This window comes from Hemitrygon akajei, chromosome 13 (genome assembly GCF_048418815.1).
Source record: "Hemitrygon akajei chromosome 13, sHemAka1.3, whole genome shotgun sequence".
Taxonomy (NCBI): domain Eukaryota; kingdom Metazoa; phylum Chordata; class Chondrichthyes; order Myliobatiformes; family Dasyatidae; genus Hemitrygon; species Hemitrygon akajei.
Genome location: NC_133136.1, coordinates 32,460,231 through 32,482,263, shown reverse-complemented (window position 1 = coordinate 32,482,263; position 22,033 = coordinate 32,460,231). Strand labels below are relative to the sequence as shown.

At 37.6% G+C, this 22,033-nt stretch overlaps 1 protein-coding gene across 5 annotated transcripts in view; it reads right to left on the bottom strand.

Annotated features, from left to right (window-relative positions):
• The window catches only part of LOC140737748 (protein unc-13 homolog B-like), a 464,929-nt gene that overhangs the window by 218,325 nt on the left and 224,571 nt on the right, over window positions 1–22,033 (bottom strand). For 3 of the 5 annotated variants that reach the window (XM_073064362.1, XM_073064363.1, XM_073064365.1), the window contains exons 6-9: window positions 14,684–14,757; window positions 13,279–13,333; window positions 8,399–8,434; window positions 7,500–7,722 (exon numbers count right to left, since the gene is read on the bottom strand). In XM_073064362.1, the coding sequence (XP_072920463.1) occupies window positions 7,500–7,722; window positions 8,399–8,434; window positions 13,279–13,333; window positions 14,684–14,757 (388 nt within the window). The remainder of the gene's footprint in view (window positions 1–7,499; window positions 7,723–8,398; window positions 8,435–13,278; window positions 13,334–14,683; window positions 14,758–22,033) is intronic. The other 2 variants (XM_073064364.1, XM_073064366.1) reach the window with 1 other exon arrangement.

Sequence of the window (22,033 nt, the reverse complement as noted above, 5' to 3'; positions counted from 1 at the left end):
ATCATCAATTATATCATAACTTCAGTCAGATATAACTGAATTTTCCCAACATCCAATTCAATACTAAATTTTACATCATCCAGATAACTAAAAATATTACAAATTTAACAAAAGGAAACTAAAGATAATATAAACAATATACACTTCTGCGATTTATATTTCTTTTGCCCCCAAAGCTCAACAGTTTTCTTCCCGATGAATGCAATGCCGCATCCTGTGTCTAAAAAAAAGATAATTTGCTCTACTGTTTCAAGTATTCTTATGAAACTAAATGTGGTTATATTAAAAAATCCTCAGTCATTTTCATGTGCAAACAGGAGAAGTTGATGGAATATGTGTGCACATATTTGATAATCAAAACACTGAAGAAAAAGTGCTATTTCTGGGGGTGCTGGCAACAAGGGGGAGAAAAAACTTTTATTTTTAAACTCACTGCTTTCTTTTTTAGAAAATTCAAATCTTGGATAACTCAAAGTTGCCACGCAATTTTATAGGGTGGTCAAGAAGGTGCATAATGTGTTGGCTTTTGTTAGTCGGGTTTTGAGTTCAAGAATCATGAGGTAATGTTGTACCTCTATAACAACATGGTTAGATCAAACTTGGAATAGTACGCTCAGTTCTGGTCACCTCCTTATAGGAAGGATGTTGAAGTTTTATAGAGGGTGCAGAGTGAATTTACCAGGATGCTGCCTGGATTAGAGAGCTTGGTTTGTGGACAGGGTGAGTGAGCTAAGGCTTTTCTCTTAGGAGTGAAGGAAAATGCGAGGGGTCTTGATAAAAGGTATAGATCGACTGGACAGCCAGAGACTTTCTCCCAGGGCAGAAACGTAAAATATCAGGTAGCATTATTTTAAAGAGACTGGTGGAAAGTATCGGGGGATGTCAGAGGTAAGTTGATTTAGAGTAGGCTAAAAGGTTGTCACAACATTGTGGTCTGACAGGCCTGAACTGTGCTGTAGTCTTCTACTGTATGTTCTATGCTCAAAACTCAATGAGTGAAAGCAGTCCATGAAGAAGTACCAAGATAGGCCAAGTAATCTCACTGTGCACAGCAGAAGTGACACTACCATTGCTGCAACTATACCTGGATTAGGATGAGAAGTCAAGAATGGTTCTGCTCTTCATTGTTTATCTTATAGCTTTTGGGTGGAGGAGAGATCACATAAAATGATACCTATCTCCAGAAAGGGCACCTTGATAAAAATACTCCACAACAAAATAGCAAAAATATTATGTAATATTTTATGTAAAATATTTGTAATTTCTCAAACATTAAAACAAGGTTACATTCAAACAAATCTTGAAAATTGTAAAAAGATCCTAATGAGCTTTGTCAAAAGCAAAATAAAAAGGATTAACAAATCAAAGAAAGATTTATTGCATGGGGCTAACTAAATGTTTTGCCAGGCATTTGAGATACAAGCAGGCCTGTATACAAAAAGAAGTTAAGAAACAAATGATTCCACAAAAAAATTCAAGCTGAAGTTACAATGGTGTGATAAAGATGTAAGGCTATTAAGCCAAAGTTTTGAGAGCAGGACAATATCATCTTAGAAAGGATTACATGCCTAAATATATTAGCACAAGGATTGAGATTTAACTTGAAACTTTAATGGACTAGACTGGAATGAAGGATGCGATAGGCAAGGTTATTAAGGTAAAAGTATGGGGACATTATGATGAAGATAAATGGATATTAGCTGCTCAATTTAAAGATAAACTGAACATTGAATATGCAGAGATTAGTCTTGAGGAGGTCTTGTACGATAGCTTTCTAAAGTAATTCTATTATCAGAAGAGAAGCAAATATGAGACATATTATCTCAGTTGATAATTGTGAAATTAAACAGGGGCAATCCCATCGAGACAGAAAACAAAATGAGTACCAATAGTGGAAGAAGTTGTTCTTAAGCTAGATCTAAGATATAAAGGTCCCAGTGCTGGAATTAACAATTGTTTATAATATGGGTTAGGCCATTGTGTTTGGGCCTCAAAAAATGGATTTTATTCATCAAATACTGTGCCTTAGCCACTGCTGGTAAGTCTCCTTTCTGGTGCCACAGTCCTTACGGTGAAGGCAGTTCCACAAAGTTGTTGTGAAAGAGTTCTAGTGTTACTTATCAACTGGTGACATATTTCTAAGTATGGATGAGTTGAAGGATAACCTATACAAGATGGTATTCCATGCATCAACTGCCTTTGTCTTTCTGAGTGAGTGCCTGCAGTGCACTTCAGTTTACAAGTCACCTCAGCCATGGTATTCTACTGGTGAAGGGAATGAACATTTAAAATGAATGATATTATAAAACAGCTGTGTTCTAAGTCAAGGATTGGATGAGAATGTATAAGGCATTGCTGGTAAATAGTGAAGATGGTTATCAGAATTTACAGAGGGATCTTGATCAGATGGGTAAGCGGGCAAGGAATGGCAAATGGAGTTCAATTCTGATAAGTGCAAGGTGTTGCATTTTGGGGATACAAATGTGTCTTTAATCTAGGGATACAGCACATATAGTCACTTCCAGCCCAACAAGTTTGTGATGCCCAAACACACTCAAATGACCAGTTAACCTACTGACCCATATATCTTTGGAATGTGGGAGGAAAATGGAGCACCTAGAGGAAACCCATGGGAAGAACGTACAGGCTCCTAACACTAACTGCTACACTGACGTGCCACCTAGTATTTTCCATTTTTATTTCAAATTCCTAGCTTAGGTAGAGATTTCATTTTCAAGGAATAAATCTAGTTGCTATTAACCTTATCAATCTTCTGATGCATCTATCCATACAACATTAGTGGAAGCTGCAATGGAATATTACTTGTGGAGAGAAAGTCCTTCTCCACACCTAGTATCGCACTGCCATTGTGATACAATGCTGTCTGATAGCTCCAAACTGAATGTCCATGAGACCCTGCAGACAGTCAGCAGTAGGATGAATTTGACATCATCTTCTTGGGCTGGCCTACCTCTCACACTGCTATTCCAATCAATTCAGTGAATCAACCCCAATTTAGTGAGTACAAAGGCTTGCTGGAAGCAAAATTAATGTATGTTTTTAAGTGAGGTGCTATCCTAGCAAAGGTGCAGTATACAGTGCCTACAGAATGTATTCAATCCCTTGGAAGTGTTCATGTTTTATTGTGTTACAACATTGAATCACAGCAGATTTAATTTGGCTTTTTTTTGACTCTGATCAAAGAAAAAGACTCTTTTATGTCAAAGTGAAAACAGATCTCTACATAGTGACCTAAATTAATTACAAATATAAAACACAAAATAATTGATTGCATAAGTATTCACCCCCTTTAATATGACACACCAAATCACCAGTGTAGCCAATTGGTTTTAAAAGTCACATAATTAGTTAAATGGAGATCATCTGTATACAGACAAGGTGTTTCAATTGATTGTAGTAAAAATACACCTGTATCTGTAAGGTCCAACTGCTAGTGAGTCAGTATCCTGGCAAAAACTACACCATGAAGACAAAATAAAAAACACTCCAAGCAACTCCACGAAAAGGTTATTGAAAAGCACGAGTCAGGAGATGGATACAAGAAAATTTGCAAGTCACTGGATACTTGGAGTACAGTTAAATCAATCATCAAGAAATGAAAAGAATATGGCACAGCTGTAAATCTACCTAGAGCTTGCCATCCTCAAAAATTGAGTGACCATGCAAAAAGGGGACTAGTGAGGGAGGCCACCAAGAGATCTACGACAACTCTGGAGGAGTTACAAGCTTCAGTGGCTGAGATGGGAAAGACTGTTCATACAACATCTGTTGCCCGGGTGCTTCACCAGTCACAGCTTTACAGGAGAGTGGCAAAGAGAAAGCCACTGTTGAAAAAAACTCACATGAAATTTCAGCTAGAGTTTGCCAGAAGGCATGTGGGAGACTCTGAAGTTGGCTGGAAGAAGGTTCTATGGTCTGATGAAACCAAAATTGAGCTTTTTGGCCATCAGACTAAATGCTATGTTTGGCGTAAGCACATCATTCCTACCGAGAAGCATGGTGGGGGCTACATTGTGCAGCAGGCTCTGGAAGGATTGTAAGGTAGAGGGTACAATGGATGCAGCAAACTACAGGGAAATCCTGGAGGAAACCTGATGCAGTCTGCAAGAGAACTACAACTTGGGAGAAGATGTGTTTTCCAGCAAGACAATGACCCCAAGCATAAACCCAAAGCTGCACTGGAATGACTTAAAAGCAAGTTAATGTACTGGAGTGGCCAAGTCAGAGTCCAGACCTCAATCTAATTGACAATTTGGGGTTGGGCTTGAAAATGGCTGTTCACTCACAATCCCCATGCAATCTGACAAAGCTTAAGCTGTCTTATAAAGAAGAATGGGGAAAAATTACAGTCTCCAAATGTGCACAGCTGATAGGGACCAATCCACACAGACTCAAGGTTGTAATCGCTGCCAAAGATGCATCTACTAAATACTGACCTGAAGGGGGTGAATAATTATGCAATCAATTATTTTAAATTTAATAACTGTAATCAAATTTAGACCAATTTGTAGAGATCTGTTTTCACTTTGACACAACGGAGTCTTTTATGTTGATCAGAGTCAAAAAAAGCCAAAATAAATCCACTGTGAAACAAGTAAAACAATAAAACATAAAAACTTCCAGTGGGTGTGAATACTTTTTATAGGCACTCTATGCATATATACATGTCAAACTGGTAAAAAGAGCCTGAAAATAACAATGCTAAACTATTCCATGGCCAACAGATCAGTTCTAAGCTGTGTTCCAGAATTAAAGATTAGCTTTGTCACATGTACAATGAGACATACAGTGAAATACATCATTTGTGTCAAATCAAATCAGCAAGATGCTGTGCTGGTCAAATGGCAAGGTGGCCATGCCTCCAGTGCCAACATAGCTTGCTCACAACTCGCCTTCTGTGGGAGGAAATCAGAGCATCTCAAGGAAACCCACCCATTTTGGGGAGATCATACAAGCTCCTTACAGACAGCTGCAGGAATTGAATCCTGATCTTACAGCTAGTGCTGAAAAGCATTGAGCTAACTGCTATACTACCATGCTGCCCTAGAGCTTGTATTTTCACTGGCTAACCTTACCAATGTGGCTACAATCAAATCTATCTGATAAGACTGAAAATTACCCAGTTCTGTCATGCAGGTTAAATCTACTGTGGCTAATTACTTATCAATCAGTCTGCTCTCATTTATCAGCAAAGGCTGTCATCCGCAGTACTATGTAGCAATGCTGACTCACCAATAATCTGCTCACTAATGCATACTTGGTTTGTGCAGGACTACTTGGCTTCAGACCTTTTTTATGGTTTGGACCAAACATGGATCAAAGGGCTGAATTCCAGAGTGATGGCTCTTGTCAACACGGCAGCATGGGAACAAGTGTGTCATTAAGGAGCCATAGTAAAACTACAGTCAATGGAAACAGTTCAGTGATTGGAATCACATTTAGCAAAAAGGAAGAGCTTGTCTTTATTGAAAGCAGTGTGGGCATTTTGGTCTGGAAAGGTCTGTTACTGTGCTGTATCTCTAAATATTAAAAAAATCATGAAATATTCAGGAGGTCAGGCAGCATTTGTGGGGAGAGAAGCAGAGCTAATGTTTCAGGTCAATAATCATTGGTGAAGATTTACACCAGGTGGTGATTCAGTATATACCTACTGCAGATCTTTCATCACTTGGCCAACTAAATTAGCATCATTACCACTCAGCCACTTTTGTTGAGGGATACTGAAGGCACCATCCAGAGTTCCAGAGAACAGTTGCTGACCCTGCTAATTTCAGTGTTTTCCCCAACAAGTGTTCAACATGGTGCAGCACTGATTCATCAGCTGAGAAAGAATGGAAGGTGGTATCCAGCAGAAGACTTCCTTAGCTATATTTAACCTAATGCCATAAAGGATCATGCTTATGAAATCAATGCTGAAGATTTCCACGGACCTTGGGACAGCACATGCCGTGACAGTGGAATCCGCCATGTTGTATTGTTTCTATGTGTATGATAATGACTATGACAGGCTGTTATATAATTAACTCGTGGAATAGCTCTCCTACTCCCCTAAAATGTGCCAAGTGAACTTTGCAGATCTAACAGGGCCAGGAGCAAAATTACCCTATTGGAACTTAGTGAATCTCATGAGTTCCATAGTCATAATAAAATAAGATTTATTTTAAATTGCAGATTAATTAAATTTGAATTCAATTATTGTCACGGTGGAGTCTGAGCCCTAATCCAGTAATTTAATCACTGGAATACTTATTGAGGCCCTAACAATTCTTGTTCGGATTAGCATAAGAACACTATACTGATACTAAAGTGTCAAATTGGGGCCTGCATACAAGACGTGTACAGATCTGATAGAATCAGGTTTAATAGCTGTGACGTATGTCATGAAATTTATTGTTCTGCAGTAGTAGTAGAACATTGAAATAGAAAAGAATACTGTAAATTACAATAAGAAATACAGAAAATGACAACATTAAATTATGCTTGGAGCAGTAGTTTATAAGTGCTTGGGGGACATGATGAATAGTGGAAGTGGAAAACTGCTGGAAGAATAATGATTAGAAAGAGAGCCAATAATGGAAAATGGTTGGTGAAAATTGTTGTATAGATGGTTACTTTGCATGAAGGGGTTCTAACAGATGAAAGGAGCTTGGCAGAGCCATGGAAACTAATTCAGATCACGGGTTTTATGGGTAGAGCCTCAGAGGCCCGGCTTGGAAAACAAGTAGAAGAAAGGAACAGTATTAAAAGATTGAGATAGTCCATTCAAAGTTGATTACACTCGACCAAATGAGTTAGAGGAAATGGATTTTATGGAGATTTCCCACAGAAAACACGGCAGCATCGTGGTGCAGCCTGTATTGCCAAATCTTCACAGCTCCAGTGACCTGGGCTCTATCCTACCCTCTGATGTACGCGTGGAGTTCTCACATTCTTCCTGTGAATGCATGAGCTCCATTCTCCTCCCACATTCCAGAAGCATGACGATTGACTTCTATAAATAGTCCTTTGTGTGTTGATGAAAGGTAGAATCCTGGTGGGGGTGACGATGAAAATGTGGGAATAAAATAGGTTAAGGTAGAATTATAATAAATGGGTGCTCCCCAGTTAATGTGGACTTGGTGGGAGATGAACCTGTTTCCATGTTCTAGCACTTCGATGGTATGAAATTGTGGACCATCCACTCCCCAGGGTAATTCTGAAAGGGATTACTTGTGCCAGGAATTTGAATATCAATGTATGTCTAAGCTGACTTGCATTATAAAGTCTGTGGAGGGGATGAGGGAATAGTTGAGTAAATAAATTTTCCATTGCTACGAAATCAAGATTGAGGAATTAGTCAACATTTCAAGTGGATAACATTGCATATTAAGTAAAATGTTATTGAAAGATTTTATTTTCAAACGTAACTGCGCTCATCTCAAAACTGAATATGAATCTAACAAAATGAAATGCTACCTTTCCAAAATGAGGGTACGTACCTGATTCCTTTTTTCTCACGGTAATCTAGATCATAGTTTGGGATTGTATCAACATAGGAGTCCTGTGAACTTCCTTGGAGCTGAAATCTTGACTGAACAGGGAACTGATGAACAGACGCATTGGGCTGGGATGTGGTATGAAAGGGAGGCGGAATGCTGTTACTGGTCTCACTACGATAATCACTGTCTCTATCATCAACAGCACTGTCAGGATCTTCAAGGGCTGAAAAGAAAAAAAAAAGGAAACTACTTACATCTACTGTTTATATTCTTATTTATGAGGGCAGAACCATCAGTTTTTGAAGAAATTATTTTCTGTTATAACTAGAAATTATTTCCTAGTTATAGCTCACAGTATAAGTAGCATCTGACAGATAACATCAAAATATCCTTCAGCATCATTTAAATGAGTTTTTTTTTAAAAAAGTGGTTAAAAATATTTTTTGATTTCTTTACTCTGCACATCAAAGGAAAAATGTGAAACAGTTTTTTTCCCGTATCTTCAGCTAACAGTGCAGAAAGCTGGCAATACAATTTAAGTTTCAAACTTATCTTTACAGCATTATGATGTGCAGATATTAAAGCAGAATATTACCTTGAGGCTGGTCCATGCACACACTGTTTGATAAATATCCATGCATTCAATGGTATTTTATGTTTTTATTTAACAAAGCAATACAAGTAAAAGGAAAACAAAAAATGAATGGACATCACGAACATAACACAGACAAAAATAGAAAGCTAAGTAGACAAAGACTACTTGGAGGAAAATAAAACTAATGTAATCATACAATGAGGGATATTTGTATCCCCTCTATGTATGAATACCCCATGTCTCTCTGGTTGGAGCATGCTAATATAGGAGCCAAGGTACTTGTGAATAATAAATCTTTACATACTTTGCGGCTCTCCCCATCCGAAATAACTCCAATTGCCTGGTGGATGCAAACGTTGGCAAAAAAGGGGGGAAAAAGAATACTTCAGCAAACCAAGGGGAATAACTTCTTTTAAGAAAGAAATCTCAGCATCTGTACATCCTGCTCAGAACAATGATGCTAAGTAGCATAACATTTAAAAAATCGTTTTTGTTAGTTCACTGTAGCCTAGAAATTGTGACCCTTTTATAATGCACGTTTTTATATCAATTGTAGCAAATTGGTTTCACCATGTTTTAACAAAGATGCAGCTGTATACTTTAAATGGGTTAATATCTCTGTTAAAATAATGGTATGAAACATTCACCAATGGCACTACGGTAATTTAAAGCTTTGCAGTACATGCATTGATGATTAAAAAAATACTACATTGCTGTTCATTAAAATTCTTTCCCCACTGAATGTGACTTCTATTGATGCATTTTCTTATATTCCATTAAGTAGAAGGACAGTAGTCTGCATGTGAAATATTATGTAAAGCTCTGTCTTCCCTACAAAGGGAAGAATATCCCTGCAAATGAGAGGGTACAACAAAGATTCACTGGATGGATTACAAAGATGGCATATTTTTCATATAAGGAGATATCAAGCGAAAATCGATGATATATCTAATGTGAGGGGCTTGACAAGGGAGATGATGAGGTGATGCCTCATCTGGCTAGGGTATCTCAAATCAAGGGCTACAATCTGAAAATGAGGAGTCAGCCATTCTGTAAAGGGTTGAGAAGAAATCCTAGGAGAATGAGTTGGTACAGGTACAGTAAGTGGTGCTGAAGTAACATATTAGCCTTGAATAATGGAGCAAGCACAAGGGACTGAATAGTGTTTCATTTCTAATATTTTTATTTTAAAGCATGATGCCTATATCTAGTCCTGCACCACATCCTACTCATTCCTGAACCATCATATAGAGTCACGGAGTTGACTAGCACAGAAACAGACCCTTCAGGCACTCATCATGCCAACTCAGGTGCCTTCCTGTGCTAGTCCCATTTGCTTGTACATGGCCCATACTTCTGTATGCATTTGCAATCATTTCCTGGTAATTTACAAGGGCTCTCAATGCAACTCTCAATTTGAGTACAGGAGCAGGTAGGTTCTACTGCAGTTGTACAAGGCCTTTGTGAGACCGCACCTAAAATATTGTGTGCAGTTTTGGTCCCCTAATCTGAGGAAAGACATTCTTGACATAGAGGGAGTACAGAGAAGGTTCACCAGATTGATTCCTGGGATGGCAGGACTTTCATATGAAGAAAGACTGGATTGACTAGGCTTATACTCACTGGAATTTAGAAGATTGAGGGGGGATCTCATTGAAACTTATAAAATTCTAAAGGGATTGGACAGGCTAAATGCAGGAAGATTGCTCCGAAGTTGGGGAAGTCCAGAACGAGGGGTCACAGTTTAAGGATAAAGGGGAAGCCTTTTAGGACCGAGATGAGGAAAAACTTCTTCACACAGAGAGTGGTGAATCTGTGGAATTCTCTGCCACAGGAAACAGTTGAGGCCGGTTCATTGGCTATATTTAAGAGGAAGTTAGATATGGCCCTTGTGGCTAAAGGGATCGGGGGTATGGAGAGAAAGCAGGTACAGGGTTCTGAGTTAGATGATCAGCCATGATCATACTGACTGGCGGTGCAGGCTTGAAGGGCCAAATGGCCTACTCCTGCACCTGTTTTCTATGTTTCTATGTTTCTAACACATTTCCTTTGAAGTTCCCGCAAAACTACAAATTTCACAGCATATGCCAGTAATATTAAATCTGATTCTGATTCGATAGGGCTTAAATCAAGTTCTCATCATTGTGTTTGAATCATGTCACAGTCTTGACCTACTCTTTTCCTTTTTTCTGTCACTTCCTTCAAACCAACAAACTCATTCAATTCTTTGTCTAAGTTTTACCCATTTCTCATCACATCACTGATGACTGAACCTTCACCATTCTGGACCACAGTTTCAAATTCCACTGGTTAGAAATTCATCACCAGAGCATGTAGCACTAAACAAGTGATGAAGTAATATATTTGCATTCATCTCTGGCCTTGAAATTTAATTCATCTGACAACTACTCCCTACCTCACTGCTTAATTCTATCCGATAAAAGACTTTTTAAAATTCAGCTCATTAACTTTGTGCTATTTCTCTAATGCCTCTTTCTTTGACTTAAATGTGAAACATGCTGGGATGTTGCATCAATGTTAAAGGAACTAAATAAATGTATCAATCGTTCTTTCATATCTAAATGGATTCTTTTTAATTAGATCACAATAGCCCAGCAAGAAAAATGGATAATACAAAATTGGTAGAGATGTTCAAAAATTATTTTGAAACAATATTTTCCATGTTTTAATGCCTTCCTTACTGAGAACCAGTGCTGGAAAATGTATGTTCCTACAATAAAAAGTGTCTTCTAAGATTAATTCTCTGCATAATATATCAAAGCACTCAAGACTTCCTACTTTTCAAACACAATTTAATTTGCAATAATGCTCAGGTTTTAACTGTACTAGTTCGCTTAATATCAGCATTATTCATCTGCCTGGATTTTCTAACTATTCCTGACATCCAGATCTTTAAAAATTCAGATCAGCCTTTACCCCTGGGAATGTTGCAGTTAAGACACCCTTCATTAACATGCTGAAGTTAACTGATTTCACAAAGTTTAACATTCAACTTCATATTCACCTATGTGGCTTTCCTGATTCCATTCCCAATGACCACCAACCCTCCTCCTCCCCTTCCACCAGCCTGTTATTTCACTTGCCGGTGAAGTCTTGTCTCTATTTCATCATCTCCAGATGTTAGAATGAGGGGTTTTTGCTGGGCATTCATCTTATTCAAGGTTAAACCTCAAAAAATGCAACTCTACCTGCCAGAATCCCTCACCCATCAGTGCTCACCATTATGCTGATTTCAAAGCTCTCAAACATAAACCGCTCATTCTAAAAATCCTATGGAGGAAGACTAAGCAGTCGAAGCTTAGGGCTTAGACCCTTCATCAGAAGCAGGTTCTGATGAAGGGTCTCAGCCCAAAATATCGACTGTTTATTCCCCTTCATAGATGCTGCCAGATTTGCTGAGTTCCTCCAGCATTTTGTGCGTGCTACCCAAGATTTCCAGCATCTGCAGAATCACTTGTATTTCTAACAGTCCTTTTTAATTTTTCAACTAATTCATGGAGTAAGCTGCTTTACCACTCATTAAGCAAAGTGGCTACCATGGTGGTGCTGGTAATGGGGACAGGCTGTATTTTTTAATATCTTTGTAAGCCTTGCGTTTACGATAATGCAGAAGAAAACCACTTGGTCCTAAGGAAGCAATCTTATTCATTCCATTCTCCTCCCTTAATTCTTCTGCCTCTACAACCTATTTTCTTTCACACATGCCCATCAACACCCTAAGATTATGTTACAGTGAGTGGCAATTCACAGTGCCCAACTGACCTATCAGTATTCCAACAGGATGTGAGTGAAAACTGAAGCGCCTGAAAGAAATGCATGTCATTGTCAAACTCCACACAGACTGCACCTGGGCTGAGAATTCAGCCTGCATCAGTACTAACTGCTGCAGCCCCTTGTCACCTTGTTTACTGTTTGCAGTGTCCTTTATATTTACCAACTAAGGACTCCATGTTGTTTCCTAGACTTATTGAAGCATAACAGAGCAGCGCTCCTTCTAACTGAAGTCGTAGGAGGGTGCCATAATCACGAAGGGTGGGGTCATCCCTTCAGGTTACTTTTGCAACCTGCATAATCAATGAAGACTTGCTTTTGGCTTTTCAGAGACATGGAAGAGTTTTTATCCAACACTTCAGTTGTATATACAAACAGTTCTGAATTCCTATCTGTTTCAAACAAGCAGTCATTATTTTGGACCAACGAACCTGATATAATTTTAAAATAGCACCAGTCCCATTGCCACTAATAAATGACTGATTATTAACTCCTGTGGATGCAATGGAAAGCATATGGAATTCAATTCCTTAATCAACATATTTTTAATATCGCCTTCTATCACCTCTACAAACTTGTCCAACCTGAAAACCTCTGAAGTTCATCTTTTCTCATACTCCAGTCTCCAGTGCATTTCAACACAACCTTCATTCCAACATTAGTAATGTGCCTTCAGCACTTTCACCACTGTTCATTTCTCCAACTTGTCTACTTCTTCAGTTATTCTGAAATCAAACTTTTAACACCCCAGGCCATATTTTTCCTGTTTGAAATTTTATTCTATATTCAAAAAGCTGTGAAAGTTATCTTATACAGAATGACATATTGAAACTAAAATTCGAGTGAATTGTGTGTGTTGTATGAGAACTAAATGAATTAAACTAAATTGAATTAAATTAATTCAATTTACAATATGTTTAACAAATCCAAAAATCATTTACTGATAATTTCTTCAGTTCATACTTCCATTATTTGGCATTTTATTACTTTCATGTTAGTGACATAAACTGCCTGCAATTAAATTATTGCATATATTGCAAACATTTTCTTGCAAAAACTATCCATATCATGCAAGCATGATATGAGCAGTACCATGCAAAACTTTGCATCAACATGTCTCAAATAGTTATATCAAAGCACAAATGTGTTTAATAGAATTTTAAAATATAAAATGGAGAATTATCCAATTTTTTGTCCAAAAAAAATCACATTTTGTAAGTGAATTTTCCAACTACGATTCTCAAATTAAAGGCTTGATGATGAATATTAGGAAAAAAGCAAAAAACATTTTTAAGTGTGAGAAACTAAAATATAACAAACAAATTGTTCAAAGCAAAGCACTGAACAATGATTCAAGCAGCAGAAAGCAAATTGTTATTGTTTTAAACTTACAACACTGGGAGGGAGCAGTGGGCAAAGGTTTCTTCTGGACTTCTCGAATTGGGTACTATACAAGACAAATCGTACAATACATCATTTATATACATAGTTATTAAAATTACTAGTGGATGAACAATAATAATCTTGGCATTATAAACAAATATATCTACATTCAATTGCAAAGAATGAAGCTAGAGTTTATGAATATGCAAGTATGGTGTCCATGCACCCCTACCTGACCCAACTAACACATACTACTGGTAAAATCCCCATGCCTAAAAACCTGAATCCATTGGTTGAGAGTTTCAGGCCCACCATAGGGACATTAACACAAAACTAAGGTATTGCATGCTGTCTCCTTACTTGAGGCCTTGGAAGTAATGCAGAGGAGATTCATCATGTGATTCCAGAGATCAAGGGGTTAACCTGTGAGGGGAGATTGAGTCCCTTAGGACTCAACTCAGAATAATGAGAGGGATTCTCATAGAGATATATAAAATTATGAAAGGAACAGATGAGTTAGTGGCAGAAAAGTTGTTTCTACATGGAAGTGAGACTAGAACTAGGAGATATCGCCATAAGATTTAAGGGAATAAACTTAGGACAGAGATGAGGAGAAACTGCTTTTCCAAGGGAGTATTGACTCTACGCAATTCTCTGCCCAGGAAGCAGTTAAGGCTACCTCATTAAATATGTTTGATACACCGACAGGCTTTTGCTTCGCAGGGGGATTAAAGGTTATGGGGAAAAGTCAGAGAGGTGGAGCTGAGTCCATGGATAGATCAGCCATGACCTTATTGACTGGCAGAACAGTCTCAATGGAAAAAGAGGCCTACTCCTACATTTATTACATTCTTACTATTCTTATGAATCATGCAGCATAATCTTTTTGTGTGTTACATTATTTAATTTTTAAAAACTGAGGACTTAACGCAAGTTGGATCTTCACACTTGCAATGCACTAGAGATCCTGGATATCAACATCCATTGTGAATTCGCCTCTTTACTAGGCACGTTTTAAATTGATAGGATCAATTAAGAATAATTGACTTGTGGAGATTAGGACTAGCCTAAAAAGGCAACCCTTTGAGGAGTAAATTTAGAAAGAACTTTTAAACACAAGCTGCAGAAATTCTAAACATCATTCTACAAACATAGATTGACGTTAGGTAAATCGCTATTTGAAATGTTTTAATTGGGTGATATTTACAGTTTCTTGAAGTTTGTCTTAATAAGAACAGTATTTTAAATTTTCACTTATGAAAAATGAAATATTTTAATTTTTTAGCTTTCTTTACAAATAGCATGTGAAGAATTCACTCCTGAAATTAAAATTACTATTTTAACAGTTTATGAATATTACAGTCATCATTTTACAATTAACATTTTTATTCACTTGAACACATCTTTTATTAACCTCATCATGATTCCTTATGGCGTTCAACTCCTCCAGCTTCTGCGTCCAATATTTTGCTTCTTCTTCTGGGATATCTGTAATTGAGATATAGCTACAATTATTACATTTTCAGAGGAACAAACTATATCTTACTGCCTCTCTAACCTTGATTAAAAGAAATCAAAGCAAACAATGAAATCGTACAGAATGTAATGCACTTAAATTACAAAGTTTGTAGATATGCATTATTTTATTGTCTCTTTCTTCACCCACTGCCAGCCCCTCACTCAACCCTAAAGCAAAGGAAACCTAAAACTTACCCATTCCAGGAGCTAGGCCCTGCTACCTGGAGATGATCTGGAGATTTTCTCAAATACCACATTTTCAGTTTGCTCTTCCTCACACAAATGCATGAGGAAAAAATATCATGAATACAATTATCAGGTTCATCAATTCTCGGCACAATTCCCTGATTCTTTTGGAATAATACACTAATCTTAACATTTTAGACTCTTCTGATTAGATCAATATTCCAACTTAAACAAAGTTAGATCAAATTACATAATTCTACAAATATCATGCCTGAACTGCTGCAAGGCACAAACTGGTTATGTCCTTAGTCAAACTGTTAGACATAACCTGCTTGTCATGCACAATAGTGAGATGGAAGAGGGGTTGCAAAGTTTGCAAGATTGTTTGAGAAGGCAAACACCACTGATATCATGCCAACCAATCTCAAAGTCACATCAACAGCAGTGGAGATGTTCATGCCAAGACATTTGAATCAACTATTTAAAAGACAGGAAGGATTATCCAGAAATTGGTGTGCACAATATATTAAAAATATTCACCAAAGGGTTTGAACAAGTTAGGTCTTTATTCTTTGGAGCGTAGAAAGTTGAGGAGGGACTTGATAGAGGTATTTAAAATTATGAGGGGGATAGATAGAGTTGACGTGGATAGGCTTTTTCCATTGAGAGTAGGGGAGATTCAAACAAGGGAACATGAGTTGAGGGGCAAAAGTTTAAGGGTAACACGAGGGGGAACTTCTTTACTCAGAGAGTGGTAGCTGTGTGGAATGAGCTTCCAGTAGAAGTGGTAGAGGCAGGTTCGATTTTGTCATTTTAAAAAAATTGGATAGGTATATGGACAGGAAAGGAATGGAGGGTTATGGACTGAGTGCAGGTCAGTGGGACTAGGTGAGAGTAAGCGTTCAGCACGGACTAGAAGGGCCAAGATGGCCTATTTCCGTGCTGTAATTGTTATATGGTTTCCTTTCCTGTATTATTTTGAAGTGGTACATATTGCACAGAATAAGTAATGTGCCAATGTGCAAGAAAATATTAAACTTTAAAATGATTCAATGCAAATCAGTAGTTGACAGAAGTACGCTTCCAAATGAGTGACATGTCTGCAACAAAATTAGTATTTGAGTCACTAAAGTTGAGATAAGAATATCCATAGGGGAACGGGCATTACCAATAGTTTGCACTTTAGCTGTTTTTGGAGAATTGTGTGATTGGAGGTATAGCTGAACTATTCAGTTTCACACAAAAGGTCAAATCAAATAATAAACTGAAATTCCACAAGGCATTGCAGAATTTATATTTAGACCAAAATATTATCCACATAAACAACACTTATTTTAAGTTATCACCTTCAAATTCACTTTGCAAAAACACATTCAATCTCAGATTGAGAAACACTTCAAAAACAAAATCACACTCCACTTAATGTCACACAATGAAGAACTTTCTTACAGTGCACATCGATCATCTTCTTTGCAGATTCCTGTCAGAATTCTCTTAAAGAATATAATAATGTCAGGATTACAACAACTAAATCTTGGTTGAAACAGTTGAATTTTTTTGAACACACAATCTGTTACCTGTTTTTGGTGCATCTATTGGAATTCTCCTGTGAATTACACGTTGGGTGAAAATGAGCGAGACCTGGTGACACGGAAATAAAACAGAAAATGCTGGAAACGCTCAGCAGGTCAGGCAGCATATGTGGATATGAAACAGAGTTAACATTCCAGGTCAAAAACTCTGACAAAGGGTCAGGGTTAACTCTACTTCTTTTTCCACAGAATCTGCCTGACTGGTGTTTTCTGTTTGTGAATCAAATTTCCAATATCTTTAAGTTTTTCTTTGGACTTTTGGTGACCTGTGACAGTGAACAACACTTACCTTCCCATTCACCCAGCACATTTGATCAGTTCAGGAGTATCAAAACAAAAACAGTCTTTGAATAATACTTGATGTTGATAATAGATTGCCAATATTAACTTTAACATCCTTTTGTAATTACTTGGGGAAAAAAAACTGGTTGTAAATTCCTTCACTTAGATCAATATTTTGATGGTCTACATGACAGAATTTTACCCAAAAAACATTAAAAATTATGGAGTGTCCTAATGTGCAGCTCTGGAAATCATACTGCCATCATCAATCCTACATGGACATCAGAGGGCACCCTACAGTAGCATCTGTTGATGTACAATGATAGATGTAAACCATTGTGAAAGTTAGGTGGAAGTAGGCCTCATTTCAAGCAACAGCCTTTCACAGGTGTGTACGGGCCTGTATTATTTAAAGGGCTGAAGCAACAATTACTCAATTCAACCTGAAAGTGTCCCAATATAAGAGGTACACGATCTCCAAGTTCTCCCCCAAGTCATACACCACCCGGATATAGTAACATATTCATGTTCTTTCATTAGTACAGGATCTAAACTTTTGAGCTAACTACCCACTAACATTCAGTTTCAGTGCCTTCACCATTGGTTCAAAATGATGGTCATCCGTACCTAGTAAAGGACGATAAGTATTGGGCATTAAATGGCAATGCTGTCAATAAGTTCGAGTTCTTTATTTCTAATGTGGCCTAAAACACTATGGTCCCTTTCCTGGGATTATACCTTGAATGCTATTATGAATGAATGAATGAATGAATAAATGAAATTAATTTATTTCGGTCAGTACAAAGATAACAAAAAGCATCATTTACAATGATGATTTCATAACAATGATTTCATAGGACAAAATTACAACAAAAAACATAGATATTCTTTAAAACAGACCAAAAGGGTGTAGCCTGTAGCTACAGCTTATTACGCCTGCCCTTCTTAATTATACAATAACATATTTGGCATCAATCATTACATCAAAAACAAAAAAATTCAAGATCTTTTAACACAAAATCCAATTCCAAGTATCATTTATTTACATCACTCCCATTCATTTTAAATCATATATTTTATATTTGTTCATTAAATAATTTTTAAACTTGTTAAGTGTAGTGCATGTTTTTAAATTCTCACTATGACTATTCCATAGATTCACCCCTCTGACTGAAATACAATGATATTTTACATTTGTTCTTATCCTTTGTTTTTGAAATAAACATGTTCCTCTCAAATCATGTTGACTTTCCCTCACTTTAAACAACCTTTGGATACTTCGTGGTAGCTGTCCATTTTTTACTTTATACATAATTTCTATTATTTAAAAATCTACAGAATCTCTGAATTTTAAAGTGTCTAGTTGAATAAGCAGTGGATTGGTTGGCTCATAATAACTTGTCATATTTACAATTCGTATGGCTTTCTTTTGGAGTAGAAAAATTGAGTTTGTATTTGTTTTGTATGTATTTCCCCATACCTCTACACAGTAAGTCATGTATGGGACTATGTGAACAGTATAATGTATATGTAAAAGATTCCTCAATTAAATCTTGTGCATTGTACAGTATTGCAATAGATTTTGACATTTTTGCTTTGACATAATTTATTTGTGGTTTCCAGCTTAATTGACTATTACCACTCCTAAAAATTTTGTTTCAGATACCTTATCAATTTCAACACCATTTACTCTAAGTTCACTATACGAGTTTGGTACACGGTTTCCAAATATTATGAATTTAGTTTTACCTAAATTCAGTGGTAATTTGCTAGTATCAAACCATTTCTTCATAATTTTTAGTTCTTTCTCCACTGTATCCATAAGTTGATTCAGATGTTCCCCACTACAAAATATAGTTCTATCATCAGCAAATAATATACATTTTAATGTCTGAGAGACCATACACATATCGTGTATATACAAAATGAACAGCAATGGACCAAGCACTGAACCTTGTGAAAGCCCACAAGTTACCCTCAAAAGTTTTGAATTTGAGTTGTTTATGTGTACACACTGATACCTGTCTTCCAAATAACCACTTAACCAGTCATGTGCCACCCTTCTAATACCATATCTTTCTAATTTTGTTAATAATAATTTATGGTCAATGGTGTCAAATGCTTTTTTTTGATCAAGGAATATTCCCACTGTGTATTCATTTCTTTCTATAGTGTTTGATATTTCTTCTACAAAATCTATTAATGCTATTGCAGTGGTTCTGTTTTTTTCTGAAACCATATTGCTGTTCACAGAGTATATTATGTTTTGTTATGAAATCATTTAACCTTCTTACAAATATTTTTCCAATATTTTTGAAAGCTGTGAGAGCAAATCAACTAGTCTATAATTTGAAAATACATGTTTATGTCTGCATCAGTCACCTATTACTCAAGAATAGCTTTTCCAAACTGATAGTATTGTTAAAGGTGGCTTCAATTCAGATTTTCAGCAATTGCAGTGCTCTGAATTGTACAGTTCCTACATGTTTTTCCCCCCATCTCTTACATCGACACTCACCACTCTATTTACACCTCATCTGCTTTCCCCATGGTCTCTTAGCCAACAGAACTCTATTTTACATAATTCAGCCTCTCTTGATATCCAATGTGATCCTTTTGTTTCCTCCACATTTCAAACTTTGCATAAAGCCTGTTAAATTTCTAATGAAGCGTCACATGAAACGAAGCAGAAAATGCTGATCAGGCAGCATCTGTGGAAAAAGGAGAAGAGGTAACACTGACCCTTCATCAGAACAGTTCTGACAAAGAGTCTTTGACCTGCCTGAAATGTTAATTCTGTTTTTCTCTCCACATCTGATGCTTGACCAGCTGAGTATTTCCAGTATTTAATATTTTTATTTCAGATTTCCAGCATCACTTTTATTTCTGCTTTTCTATTACAATTTGCAATGTGTCCAATTGAAAATGCACAAGTTATTAATGAAGCACTCTTCCAAGGAAAAGAGAACACTCAATGGCAGCATCTCAGTACCAAAGGTGATGTTTTATAAAAGAAAATACATTTCTTATAAATAGTGGAATACAAAAATAGGATTTGCACACCCAAAATATATGCCTGAAGATAAAAACACAAGGCTTGCTTGAAAATGAGTCTCAGATCTTATGTCTGTATTATCACATATTAAGGTCACTGATTGACACATCACACTAACATATGGCAAGCAGATGGTATGGCTATATTCACCAGTGAGAGGGACCTTGCTGTTTGTGAGGACAGAGTAAAACAAGCTGATAGGCTTGATCATGATGATGTTAAGAAAGTGAATGTGCTAGAAGTTTTGAAAAACATTAGAGTAGATAAGTCCCCGGGGTCAAACGGGATATATCCCACATCGAGTCAGTATAAAGATTGACAGCACATCAAGAGGATAAGACGTGAGAGAATAGGGCCAATCAAGTGTGACAGTGGGAAAGTGTGTGTGGAACCGGAGGCAATAGCAGAGGTACTTAGTGAATACTTTGCTTCAGTATTCACTATGGAAACGGATCTTGGTGATTGTAGTGATGACTTTCAGCAGACTGAAAAGCTTGAGCATGTAGATATTAAGAAAGAGGATGTGCTGGAGCTTTTGGAAAGCATCAAGTTGGATAAGTCGCTGGGACCAGATGAGATGTACCCCAGGCTACTGTGGGAGGTGAGGGAGGAGATTGCTGAGCCCTTGGCAATGATCTTTGCATCATCAATGGGGACGGGAGAGGTTCCGGAGGATTGAAGGGTTGCACATGCTGTTCCTTTATTCAAGAAAGGGAGTAGAGATAGCCCAGGAAATTATATACCAGCGAGTCTTACTTCTCCAGTTGATGGAGAAGATCCTGAGAGACAGGATTTATGAACATATGGAGAAGTATAATATGATTAGAAGTAGTCAGCATGGCTTTGTCAAGGGCAGGTCATGCTTTACGAGCCTGATTGAATTTTTTGAGGATGTGACTAAACACATTGATGAAGGAAGAGCAGTAGATGTAGTGTATATGGATTTCAGCAAGGCATTTGATAAGGTACACCATGCAAGGCTTATTGAGAAAGTAAGGTGGCATGGGATCTAAGGAGACATTGCTTTGAGGATCCAGAACTGGCTTGCCCACAGAAGGCTAAGAGTGGTTGTAGACGGGTCATATTCTGCATGGAGATTGGTCACCAGTGGGGTGCCTCAGGGATCGGTTCTGGGACCCTTCCTCTTCATGATTTTTATAAATGACCTGGATGAGGAAGTGGAGGGATGGGTTAGTAAGTTTGCTGATGACACAAAGGTTGGGGGTGTTGTGGATAGTGTGGAGGGCTGTCAGAGGTTACAGCGGGACATTGATAGGATGTAAAACTGGGATGAGAAGTGGCAGATGGAGTTCAACCCAGATAAGTGTGAAGTGGTTCATTTTGGTAGGTCAAATATGATGGCGGAATATAGTATTAATGGTAAGACTCTTGGCAGTGTGGTGGATCAGAGGGATCTTGGGATCCAAGTCCATAGGACTCTCAAAGCAGCTGCACAGGTTGACTCTGTGATTAAGAAGGTGTTTGGTTTAGTGGCCTTCATCAATCGTGGAATTGAATTTAGGAGCTGAGAGGTAATGTTGCAGCTATATAGGACCCTGGTCAGATCCCACTTGAAGTACCCTGCTCAGTTCTGGTCACATCACTACAGGAAGGATGTGGAAGCCATAGAAAGGGTGCAGGGGAGATCTACAAGGATGTTGTCTGGATTGGGGAGCATGCTTTATGAGAATAGGTTGAGGGAACTCGGCCTTTTCTCTTTGGAGAGAAGGAAGATGAGAGGTGACCTGATAGAGGTGTATAAGATGATGAGAAGCATTGATCGTGTGAATAGTCAGAGGCTTTTTCCCAGGGCTGAAATTGTTGTCACAAGAGGACACAGGTTTAAGGTGCTGGGGAGTAGGTACAGAGGAGATGTCAGGGCTACGTTTTTCACTCAGAGAGTGGTGAGTGCGTGGGATGGGCTACCGGCAACAGTGGTGAAGACGGATATGATAGGGTCTTTTAAGAGGCTTTTAGATGGGTACATGGAGCTTGGAAAAATAGAAGGCTATGGGTAAGCCTAGTAATTGCTAAGGTAGGGAGATGTTCGGCACAACTTTGGCGCTGATCTTTGCATCCACACTGGCCATGGTGTAGTACCAGATATTTGGAGGGTGGCAAATGTTATTAC